A 10,000-nucleotide genomic window follows, 5' to 3' on the forward strand; every position below is an offset into this window, starting at 1 on the left:
ATACAGCAAACAAACGGTTTTTACTTACTAGCAAAGTATTTCTATTAGGTTGTAAACGCATACATATTATGTAAAAGGCGTAATAGAGTAAATTGTTGGTGAGTAATTTCCTATATATATATATACGTATAAATTCGTGTAACATTTTACATTAGAAATATTATTATATCGGTTGTATTCGATATCGAAAGGTTAATATATAATTATACAAATGATTATTAAAGTGCGTCTGTGCAAGAAAATACGCGAATGGCGCGTACTTACTTCAGAAATGGTGCAACACCAGCGTGAAACGTGCAAGAGATACATTATATAAAGAAACGAGGATAAAATTTGAAAAAAAGCAGTGTCATTATCCAAATGCCTTAAAAAACGAATCTTCCTTGGAGCAAACATCGTTTAAAAGCCAAGATATAAGGAGAGAGTGCATCGAGAATCAATTCAACAGTAAGCGGCTGAACGATCGGAAGGAAGAGGTTATGGCGAAACACTTGGTGCAAATAATTGTAATGGGCACGCAAGTCGTTGTCAAAGCGTTTGCACGTGCATTACGACAAGAAATCGCAGCGAGTCAAGCGGCTGCACGTAAAACGGGCGGCGGTGTACGAGGTACGCAACATGTTGCGACCAATTACAAAACCGGTATTTCCTTAGAGGAAGCGCTACAAATTTTAAACGTTGATCGCGTGGATCAAATAGACACTATCGAACGTAATTATAAGTATCTCATGGAAGTTAATGATAGATCGAAAGGTGGTTCTTTTTATATTCAGTCGAAAGTTGTACGCGCCAAAGAACGTATCGATGAGGAACTGAAGAATGTGAAGGTCCCACCAAAGACGGATGATTCCGTTCGACAAGAAACGTCGAAACAGCCTTAATACATTCTTGTATTAGTCTAAATTTAATTCTCAGATCTCCCTCTGTATATAAATCTAACAACATTTTAATCATAAATAAATAGTATAAAGCATTGAATGGACAAAATTTAGCATAGCTATATTTTATTACTATTTAAAGCTTATATAGTATCAAAATAAAAGGAGATATTATTTAAATCATACTCATTTCAGTCTATATTTCTTGTAAATAACTCGCGATACATTTTGATATACAACGAAGGAGGAGGAAATAAAACCACTGTCGAATCTCGTGTATGTCTGTGTATATGTACATATATAAATAATATATGTATATACATTTAAATATATGCACATGAGGTGTGATACAAATTTATAAGACAGTCTTTTAATCCAAGTACTCGCTCTTTTACGAGTCCTTTATGTACATAATGTTTAAAATTCAATATGCCAAACCAGCTACCTTTGCATCTTGTGGTTCAATTCTGTTTTGAGACTGTCGAATACTTAGCCTTTCTTGATTATGACGAACAGACCATAAGTTCGGTAGATACTTTGGCTTCATAGTCAAAAGAAAATGTTCCCTCCACATACGCTCCAATTCAACTAATCCTGCTTCTTTTCTTTGAAAGTATTGGACCACCTGTGAAAAAACAATCATGTGCAGTACATGAATGTACACATGGAAGTATGCATTGTCTATTATTAATCAAGTGTTAATTACAATACCTTTAAACCGTGAGACTGACACTTGGATTGATCACAGTTTGGTCCCGAAGCCATAGCATTTTTTAATTCGTTATTCAATAAATCTAGTAAAACCGGTGTAACTTGTTGCTTGTTCGTACATTCTAAGATGTACTCTTCTAATTCCTTACGTCGTGCGTCGGGCAAAGTTGAACTCTCTCTTAGAGCTTTGACTGCCGAGTGTAGTTTCCTCCAGTTGTGTACATATTTGTTACGTACGTGAGTCAATGGGCCAGCCAGCGGTGCATCGCACATGTCTGCCAACTTTCTTCTGAGCTGCAGATCATGGCAATTGCTGATTTCATGGCAAGTTGGGCACAACAATAGTATGTCGTGCGACTGATGAGCTTTCATCACCACTAAAAAATATTTTTAATCTTATGAACCTTATTCTGTCATACGCGTATCAAATCGATTACGGCGCGACTTACGGGGGAAATATTTCCGGTACTCTCGAGGCACAACGTTCTTTCTAATAAAGTTGTCCGATGTTCCACAAACTACACACTGATTGACTTTTACTTGGGTATAGTATTGTCCAACTTCACCCAAGGCACGTCCTGATGGCTCGAACTTCAATCTCACGGTAAATGGTTCCTTTTCAATCACTTCTCCCAATTGTTTGCTTATATACCATTCAGCTTTCTTCCGATCGCATGTACACAATATCTCCCCGTCCGGGGCTTGCAAATAACAATTATGGTACAACGGTTTATTTCTCGTAGGTATGTTACTTTTGTGTCCGACGGTATTATTCATATTCAAATCTTTCATATTTCTAATCTTGTCGATGTTACTATTCTTCATATTCTTCTGATTAACAATTGTGTTTGTTGGCTGAGCCCTGAACCTGAAGTTCAAGGTGAAGGTATAATATATACGAATACGTACAAATAAATGTAAACATTTCAACATTTAGAATATCTCTCTACCTTGTATCGATTATACCATTAGGCAAGTTGTGGAACTGCGTATTTAACTTTCTATTACATAGACTTTTTATATAATCTATCAAGTTTTGCCATAGAGAATATTTTTCTTTCATCCTTTGCACGATCTGCGAAAGAAAAACGAATGTTTGTATATCTGATCCATTATAAATTACTAAAAGCTGTATGCTCTCACCAACCTGGTCATAAATAAGAACAGACGCAATCGCATCGCAAGCAGCGTACGCTACTTGTTCGTCAGCAAGAGTGCCAGCGTCCCAGTCGCTACATCTCACTTCAATTAATTTATCCATTTCCAAACTTAAATATTGTAAGCTCATTGCAGCTAAGCTTTTTGGACAAGGCAAATTTGCACGTTGTGCCAAAGTTCTCAGATCGAGCGTGCTGCAAACATTGCATCCATGATCCGCTATTATTTTCTGTCCATCTTCGTACGAAGCAACTCCAACTTTAAGAATTTGTTTACTGGCCAACAGTTCCTGAAATAATTGCTTACATAAATATTTGATACATTGTTTAGTTAGATGTTTCATACCTTTAGATTTTGTGGGATGTATCCGATTTTATTAATGCGAAAGAGACCACACACTCCATTGAACGTAGCAAGTTGAAGCAAGGATACGGGTCCTTCGTTAGCCCACTCGCAATCAAATCCCAGTACATTATCCGATAAATTGCTTCAATGAAAGATTAATTTGTCATGATTAATAAGCATATAAATAAATTTCATAAGTAGAAAAAGAGTTTGTGTAAGTGGAATTGTAACTTAAACAAAAAAAAATATATATGTGTCAACATTGCCGTACGCTGGAGAATTCATAGTCAGATACAACTTGAGAAAAAAATGTAAGCATACCGTTCAGTATATCTACTACTTCTAATACACAGAATATTATAGGTCTAGTATTGATAGAGATAATTATACTTACCAGCGAATACGTTGAATGGCGTAATCACATTTCTCTGGTGTATCAGCCAAAATAATTTTATCCAATGTAATTTTAAAATCCTTCTTTCTATTATCGTTCTGCTTAGAACTGCTCTTAGTCTTTATACTTTGACAAAGCTGTTTGACGCTTTGAAAGACATTTTTGCGGTACTTGGAGGCCAGTAACACAAGGCCGACGGTAACACAAACGAAGAACATGTTGCTTCTTGCAGGATGCATTAATTGCAGAGACAAATTTTTATTCTCAATTAAAATTCCTAATACGCTATTCGTTTATCCACTTTCTTAAATATTATATTTTCGCGCACGTATATTCCTTAATTTAAGATATAAATACAATTACGATCACAAATGGATATGTTAATTAAATAAATAAATTAAATACGACTTTTCGCTACAAAATAATTACTAAACGATAATTGGTGTTGATAAATAAGCCGGTGCTTGATAAGCAATAAAGGTAAAACGTTCCACGAAGTATACGTTTGAATCATTAAATTATACAATGCACTGAAACAATCGCGCGGAAGGTACATCACGATTTTAGATAAGTACGGAAAATAAAGTAATAAACGATCGAGGTTCAAGGGAAAATTGAAGACTGGCTGCTGTACGCCATAAATACTCGATTACGGTACGGTCACGACAGATTACAATTACATGACAGACACACAATACACCGTGGTACGACACAGCCAACTGCCGGTGCGTTCTGTGTTCTGTGCGATGCTCGATGCTCTTCCTTTTATACCCCCCAAAACTCGGCTCCTTCTATCTTGAAGATGATTCCTCATTCCTGCTACATTTTAAATTGTGAGGATATTATTGTGATATTATAAAACGAATACCTTACAAAACTTACACCCGCAGATATCGGCGATAATCATCGAGTTGTATTGGATGTTGTGGGAATAATTATGAGGAGTACGATTATAATTAATAAAAATATTGTTCTACTAGAATCAATTCATATTATAATTACAAAATATAAGAAATAAATGCTTGGTTAAATTAGTTAGAACAGAAATATCATTACATCTATCTAACATCTAACATTATATATCGAGCTATTTTCATACAGTATTTTTGCAAGAAGCCTGATCACGACTTCAAGATCCTGAGCGATCAATTTTATATTTTGATCTCTTGTGATTCTCTGCCTCCACATAACGAAATGTTGGTAACATTGACTGTCAGACGATAAACGAAAGCTGGATTTCGCTGCATATTCAGCAAACATCAAAATGGCCAAAGGATGACAACATACGTCTGTCAGATAAAAGAGAAAATTGATATTTCGAAGAGAATTGAGGGAAAATGTCTCACATTCAGTATGTAGACGAATTGGTCAAGGAATATCTGCTGTTCAGAGGTTTCAGTCAAACTTTGAAAGCTTTCGACAATGATTTGAAAGCGGAGAAGGAGAAAGGGTTCAGGGTAAGCTTGAAGGAAATTACGATTAGAAAATATAAACTTAATTCATGTCATTTACGACTCGTTTTTGGTCAGGTCGACAAAATCGTGGATCAATTGATGCAATACATATATAATTACGATCTAGCATCTTTGAGAGAATTATGGGGGCATTTAGACACACGAATGTTTTCTCGTTTGGAAAGTCATTTTACACCAGCTGTAAGAAAGCTAGAGAATGCTGTTTTAAAGATGTACCTGGTTAATGCAGCTGTGAATAATAAACAAGATCGGATTCAAGAATTTTTTACAAAAATGACTCCAGAATTACAAGGCCATTCAGAATGGAAAGAATGGTTTGGTAAGCTATTTTATTTCTTACTCTATACTTACTCTCTTACTTTATATTGTATTTAAATATTGGTATGTTTTATCTTTATTTTTCACTTCCGCAGCATTACCATTTGTTAAGAATCCTGAAGACAATCCAACATACTCCGTGCACTTTAGTAGACAGTGGCAGGACACTATGTTAGTGTCTTTGCACAATTTCCTTGCTACCATTTTTCAAGTAGGTGAAAGGTATTTTGCATCGTGCCTCATATTACAAATCCCTTCTTTTCATACCATAGAATAAATGTTAACCATAACTAGTAATATTGATCTTAAGCCTTCATGCTGTAATGCTTGCTAATTATAGTGTATGCCTCAACCAACGTTGCTTACAATAGATGAGGATACAAATAAGTTGAAACGACTTCAAGAAGAGAACGAAGTACTCAGGCAACGCTTAAGCGAGTCCGTTAAAATAGATAATGTAATGGATGTCAATCCAGGACCAGCTCCTCAGCATCCGCCGCTCATGGACGACTTTTATATTATAGCACAGTAAATATTTTCATGCGTTAATGAAACAATTCGATGCGCTATGCCAACTGTTTAACTAACATTTTTCTTACTACTTAAATAGAGAATCTCCTTTATTAGAAAATCCTAAAACGTTGAGAAACCTCATAAGAAATATAGGCGGCGGTTCAAGTCCGATTCTAAACAGAAAGCCTGGGACGAGTATGAAGAAAATTGCGGAACCAGAAATGGCATCGACGAAAAGAACGAACACGAAAGGCAAAATAAATTCGATCAGTAAATCCGAGCCCGTTAACAAAAGAAGCATCAGCTGTGATTCGAGATTGACAAGCACTAGAAAAAGAGATTCGTCCATAGACGCGGTAGCTGAACGAAAAGCCAAAGATAAAATCGATTCTACCTACATACTCCTTAGCCAGGTGAAAAGCTTGTTCAGTCTACGGAAAGTATTTTAGAAACGTTTCAAACGAAAATCGTTTCCAGGAAGAGTACACGGAACACAAAACGTCGATAATTCAATGTAAAAGTAATGCAAGCGGTTCGTATGTTGCTACAGGCGATGCAGATGGTATTATCAAAGTGTGGACTCCGATACCGTCACCAAAGTAATTATTTTTGGATATTTACGCAATCCATATTTCACACCACAGAAATTCGCGCAGACTTTAACTTTGCTTCTTTCACTTACTACTAGGACTGTTTCTACGTTTACCTCTGCCCCAGCAAATTCAAATAAAGCTATCACAGCGTTGGACTGGATATCAAAGAATGAGCGTTATTTCTTACACGGTGATAACAATGGCTTGATCCAATTGCACGATACTCGTGATTGTAAAACCTTATGGGAGATTCACCATGAGAGTTCTCGAATCATCACTCTGTTGTGCAATCCAACGGAGTCTACGTTTGTGTGTTCCGTGTCGGACTCGAACGAAGGGAAACTATTATTGTACGATATAAAAACAAGAAAATTGGAGAGAACTCTACCGATGGAACAAAACGTGACTGCACTATGTTCTGCATTTAATCATAACGGGCAACTGCTCATCACGGGATTATCCAATGGGAATATTTTAATACACGACCTGAGACGGAATGAAATTATTGATAATATAAGCTGTCACGCGAGCCCGGTCATCGATATAGAACTAATTAACGATTACACGAACATCTGTACACAAAGCGAGGACGGAAAATTGTGTCAAAGGAGCTTGAATCATTCCGGTAAAATTTTATGGGAAACTAAAATTAAGGTAGAGAAGAATACGGTTCATGGGAAGCTGTTTACTTTCGACCAAAGTGGTAATTATATGCTACTCTGCACGCAAACTGGGGGAAATATTTACAAAGTACGCGTTTTTCATTGCTAAACTATAGTTTTCGGGTAATCTAATGGATCCATTATTTATTCGAATGTAAATAATTTTCAGATGCCACCAGGTGCACAAGCAAAGGTTCTAGAATTAGGCGGACACAAAGGTACGCTGTGTTGCGACTGGTCTACTGCCAATCAATCTGGAACTTGTATAACTGGTGGCGCGGAAGGAAAAGTACGAGTGTCGACATTGCTCTCACCATGATGTCGAAGCAAAATTAGCATTTGTGTGAACTCTTGAAACGTCGTGTGAAATTTGTAAGATTAGCTCAAATTTGTAGATACTAAGTAATATATTTAGCACAATGAATGTTAAGAAGAGAAACATCGTAGTTATCACGTTCAATGACGGAATTTACAGGAATATCTCTTTTGAAAGACTTTCGATGTACTGCGAGATGATCGAAGGAAAAGATCCAAATACATATTTTATCAGAACGTATCACACATTAGTGCAAAGTCGTGTGTAGTATAATTCTATCTTTAAAATGGAATCAGGGACTATCACTTGTAAATGTACAGAAAGTATTGTAATTATAAAGAAAATATAGATAAGGTAATAGTGTATAATGTCGCGTTAATTAATAGGACGCATGATCGAAAGACTTTGTAATAAAAATAAAATTCCGCTAATTTATGTAATAACTTGTATCACGTGTACATCTACTGATAAAAATCTAATAAGATAGTCTGTAAGAGGTACAGGAACTTGTCAATAAATAATGGTCAATTTTAAAATACTTTCTATTATTTTATGTTAGTCATCAAGGTGAAACCCTATTAAACGTTAATGTAAAATACTGATATCTTCTTTGTACTTTTCTTGGTATATTATTAAACTAATTCTTACCGCATTCATCTATCTTAACAGAAGAGTAGTTTTAAATGTGGTTTTCTTATCGATGCACGATTAAACGGACCTGTCATATCTAACTGTGGAGACCAATATCGTCTAAGGGCTTCAATTATTTCAGCAGGTGTTATTGGCTTTGTCACAGCAACCTTGATTGTTAAAAAATAAGATAATCATTTTTCATGGTTTCTTTTTCTAGACTTTGATAGAAGCATATTGAAAATAGTGTAACAAACCTTGCCATGATAATACGGTTTGTACGTATGTGGATTAACATAACTAAGTTTAAGTCTATCTATAGCATCACCGTATATCTTATTTTGGTCCTGTCTCACTAATAATGCAAAATCTACAATTTGTGCTACTGCTTCATATGCCAAATATCCCAAAATTGTGTAAGCTTGTTTTGATATTGTTATATCACCTGAACAATAATAGAACAATGTATAAATGAAGTTGTTACTTACAACGTAACTTCAGTACATACAACTCACTTTCTGGCGCTATCCAGTCACTGAACTTGTGACGATTTTTATTTGCAAACGATGCATTGCGTGCTTTGCTAAATTTTAAATATCTAGCTTCGTCCATTGATCTTGTTACAATCTCAGCGCGAATACATCGTTGTTGCTTGACTTCGTCTATCGTAGAAGCATTTTCAAGCAGTTCACCGGTACTGTCAATGAGATTAAGAAAACTTTGAAGCGGTCCTTTCATTTTCAATCTCTCATTTTTATTCTGCACGATTTCTTCTGGTATTTCATTATCTATCGTTTTGTGTATAGAAGACTTGAATTCTTTCAAATCTATAAAATGTATTAGGATAAGAACACTAAGTTTAAAGAATAATCTCTCTTAATCCACAGAGTTTACTTGCCTAAATATTTTAAAAGTCGTTGTAACTTGATTTTATCTTTACGTAACAAAAAAATCAGATCTTCCGAGGTGATACAAATGCTCTTCCTCGAATTCCCTCGCATTTCGGAGACTTCGCAAGCTTTTTTTATTATCGTTCGCATCTGTTGTAAAACAACTTCCTCTATAATCTTCGCAGACTCAATTAACGGCTCGCTACTATCCCCAAATCCATGCATCATTTGTCGAATCTCTATAAAATGTTTTTCTCTCGTTCAAGATGCATTTAAAAATGAACAATTACAGAATTATTTGTTTATTGTAAAAGGTTAAAATACCGGCAGTGTAATTAGCAGGTTCATTTCGAAGGAATTGCGAATCGTTTGTTGGCTTGGTGAATGATGCATCGGCCATTATTTGACAATTTTCATCTCAGTAAAGCGTAAACAATGTCGTTAAATTTTTGACTGTTTATAAATAATGAATAATAATAGTGGACCGATTTCTTCACCCCCAGCAACAAATTACTCGGCGAACGGTCGTGGTCGGTTGGTCGGTTCTTAGCTTTCTGGCTGTACATATATGATATTGCATACTTATAACAACAATAACTGGTGTTTATTCATAAAATTACAACTTCTGAACTTCATCTCTGGTAGTACGTATTTCGAAAGTGCATTCTCCCTCAAATACATAATTCAAATACATGTATATAAATGAGCGCAATGTACGCCTGACATTTCTAGCTAACAATAAGTTCGATCAGGTTTGACGTAAATAAACTTGAATACGTTCTATTTTGTGCGTATTAATAATAAAACGACTTCAGATTTTCAATAGTATTTATGTTATGGACAAAATTTGAATTGAAAATAGTAATGAATTTAATTTGATCGTTTGCAACGTCGAACGAAATAATAAAAATATTATTACATCCTTAAGAAAACTCCTGCATTCATGAAAACAAAAGATGAAGACCTCTTCATCACTTGTTTTCATGAATCTTCATCTCTGATGAAAACTGTAAAGTGCGTTCTACGTAAATACGTTGTTAGAGGGCTTTTCGCTTGATATTTGAGAGAGGAAAAGTACCGATTGTTTACTACTTATCAAGATCTAAAAATCCTGAGA

General features: G+C 35.4%; 5 protein-coding genes across 10 annotated transcripts in view; 3 read left to right on the forward strand and 2 right to left on the reverse strand.

Annotated features, from left to right (window-relative positions):
* Positions 1-226: 226 nt before the first annotated feature.
* blp (mitochondrial import inner membrane translocase subunit Tim16) lies at positions 227-1,063 on the forward strand. Its single transcript, XM_018030954.2, has one exon. It carries the CDS (start codon positions 480-482, stop codon positions 879-881), a length of 402 nt encoding a protein of 133 aa, XP_017886443.1. The 5' UTR covers positions 227-479; the 3' UTR covers positions 882-1,063.
* Position 1,064: 1 nt separating this feature from the next.
* Exd2 (Exonuclease 3'-5' domain-containing 2) lies at positions 1,065-4,464 on the reverse strand. 2 transcript variants are annotated; one of them, XM_026816666.1, is made up of 8 exons: positions 4,369-4,464; positions 3,487-4,302; positions 3,093-3,234; positions 2,737-3,036; positions 2,540-2,664; positions 2,039-2,457; positions 1,590-1,966; positions 1,065-1,503 (listed from the first exon to the last, which is right to left on the reverse strand). In XM_026816666.1, exons 2-8 carry the CDS (start codon positions 3,723-3,725, stop codon positions 1,303-1,305), a joined length of 1,803 nt encoding a protein of 600 aa, XP_026672467.1. In that variant the 5' UTR covers positions 3,726-4,302; positions 4,369-4,464; the 3' UTR covers positions 1,065-1,302. The 2 variants fall into 2 exon arrangements, with proteins under 2 accessions (XP_026672467.1, XP_017886438.1); XM_018030949.2 differs by having other exon boundaries at positions 3,487-4,305.
* A 57-nt stretch (positions 4,465-4,521) lies between these two features.
* Spt3 (Transcription initiation protein Spt3) lies at positions 4,522-9,349 on the reverse strand. 2 transcript variants are annotated; one of them, XM_026816669.1, is made up of 6 exons: positions 9,208-9,349; positions 8,892-9,122; positions 8,509-8,820; positions 8,251-8,438; positions 8,012-8,163; positions 4,522-4,775 (listed from the first exon to the last, which is right to left on the reverse strand). In XM_026816669.1, the coding sequence occupies exons 1-5, from the start codon at positions 9,281-9,283 to the stop codon at positions 8,026-8,028; spliced, it is 945 nt and encodes a 314-aa protein (XP_026672470.1). In that variant the 5' UTR covers positions 9,284-9,349; the 3' UTR covers positions 4,522-4,775; positions 8,012-8,025. The 2 variants fall into 2 exon arrangements, with proteins under 2 accessions (XP_026672470.1, XP_017886441.1); XM_018030952.2 differs by lacking the exon at positions 4,522-4,775 and having other exon boundaries at positions 7,888-8,163.
* LOC108628780 (WD repeat-containing protein 91) lies at positions 4,732-7,899 on the forward strand. 2 transcript variants are annotated; one of them, XR_003389653.1, is made up of 9 exons: positions 4,732-4,943; positions 5,016-5,280; positions 5,375-5,490; positions 5,620-5,807; positions 5,890-6,205; positions 6,270-6,391; positions 6,481-7,135; positions 7,217-7,419; positions 7,523-7,899. XR_003389653.1 is itself a non-coding variant. In XM_018030948.2 (8 exons), the coding sequence occupies exons 1-8, from the start codon at positions 4,824-4,826 to the stop codon at positions 7,364-7,366; spliced, it is 1,932 nt and encodes a 643-aa protein (XP_017886437.1). In that variant the 5' UTR covers positions 4,732-4,823; the 3' UTR covers positions 7,367-7,899. The 2 variants fall into 2 exon arrangements, 1 of the variants encoding a protein (XP_017886437.1); XM_018030948.2 differs by having other exon boundaries at positions 7,217-7,899.
* A 93-nt stretch (positions 9,350-9,442) lies between the features above and the next one.
* The window catches only part of ohgt (E3 ubiquitin ligase component cereblon), a 2,789-nt gene continuing 2,231 nt past the window's right edge, over positions 9,443-10,000 (forward strand). Inside the window, exons 1-2 of one of the 3 annotated variants that reach the window (XM_026816668.1) lie at positions 9,443-9,527; positions 9,925-10,000. The exon at positions 9,925-10,000 is cut by the window's right edge and continues 61 nt beyond it. The gene's annotated coding sequence lies outside the window, so the exon portion shown is untranslated. Of the gene's footprint in view, positions 9,528-9,758 lie in introns of those variants that run through there. The other 2 variants (XM_018030951.2, XM_018030950.2) reach the window with 2 other exon arrangements.

This window comes from Ceratina calcarata, unplaced genomic scaffold, assembly GCF_001652005.2.
Source record: "Ceratina calcarata isolate Rehan_Ccalc_2016 unplaced genomic scaffold, ASM165200v1 scaffold54, whole genome shotgun sequence".
NCBI classification, from domain to species: domain Eukaryota; kingdom Metazoa; phylum Arthropoda; class Insecta; order Hymenoptera; family Apidae; genus Ceratina; species Ceratina calcarata.

What these genes read in the sequence shown, in the direction of transcription:
- blp (XM_018030954.2), top strand. Translation starts at nt 480, where the DNA reads ATGGCGAAACACTTGGTGCAAATAATTGTAATGGGCACGCAAGTCGTT.
- Exd2 (XM_026816666.1), bottom strand. Translation starts at nt 3,725, where the DNA reads ATGCATCCTGCAAGAAGCAACATGTTCTTCGTTTGTGTTACCGTCGGC. An exon ending in ACATCCCACAAAATCTAAAG is followed by an intron (nt 3,037 to 3,092) that starts GTATGAAACATC and finishes CAATTATTTCAG; the next exon opens with GAACTGTTGGCCAGTAAACA. An exon ending in AATGGTATAATCGATACAAG is followed by an intron (nt 2,458 to 2,539) that starts GTAGAGAGATAT and finishes CTTGAACTTCAG; the next exon opens with GTTCAGGGCTCAGCCAACAA.
- LOC108628780 (XM_018030948.2), top strand. Translation starts at nt 4,824, where the DNA reads ATGTCTCACATTCAGTATGTAGACGAATTGGTCAAGGAATATCTGCTG. An exon ending in AGAAGGAGAAAGGGTTCAGG is followed by an intron (nt 4,944 to 5,015) that starts GTAAGCTTGAAG and finishes GTTTTTGGTCAG; the next exon opens with GTCGACAAAATCGTGGATCA. An exon ending in ACTCCGATACCGTCACCAAA is followed by an intron (nt 6,392 to 6,480) that starts GTAATTATTTTT and finishes ACTTACTACTAG; the next exon opens with GACTGTTTCTACGTTTACCT.
- Spt3 (XM_026816669.1), bottom strand. Translation starts at nt 9,283, where the DNA reads ATGGCCGATGCATCATTCACCAAGCCAACAAACGATTCGCAATTCCTT. An exon ending in TGACTGGATAGCGCCAGAAA is followed by an intron (nt 8,439 to 8,508) that starts GTGAGTTGTATG and finishes ATTATTGTTCAG; the next exon opens with GTGATATAACAATATCAAAA. An exon ending in AACCGTATTATCATGGCAAG is followed by an intron (nt 8,164 to 8,250) that starts GTTTGTTACACT and finishes TTAACAATCAAG; the next exon opens with GTTGCTGTGACAAAGCCAAT.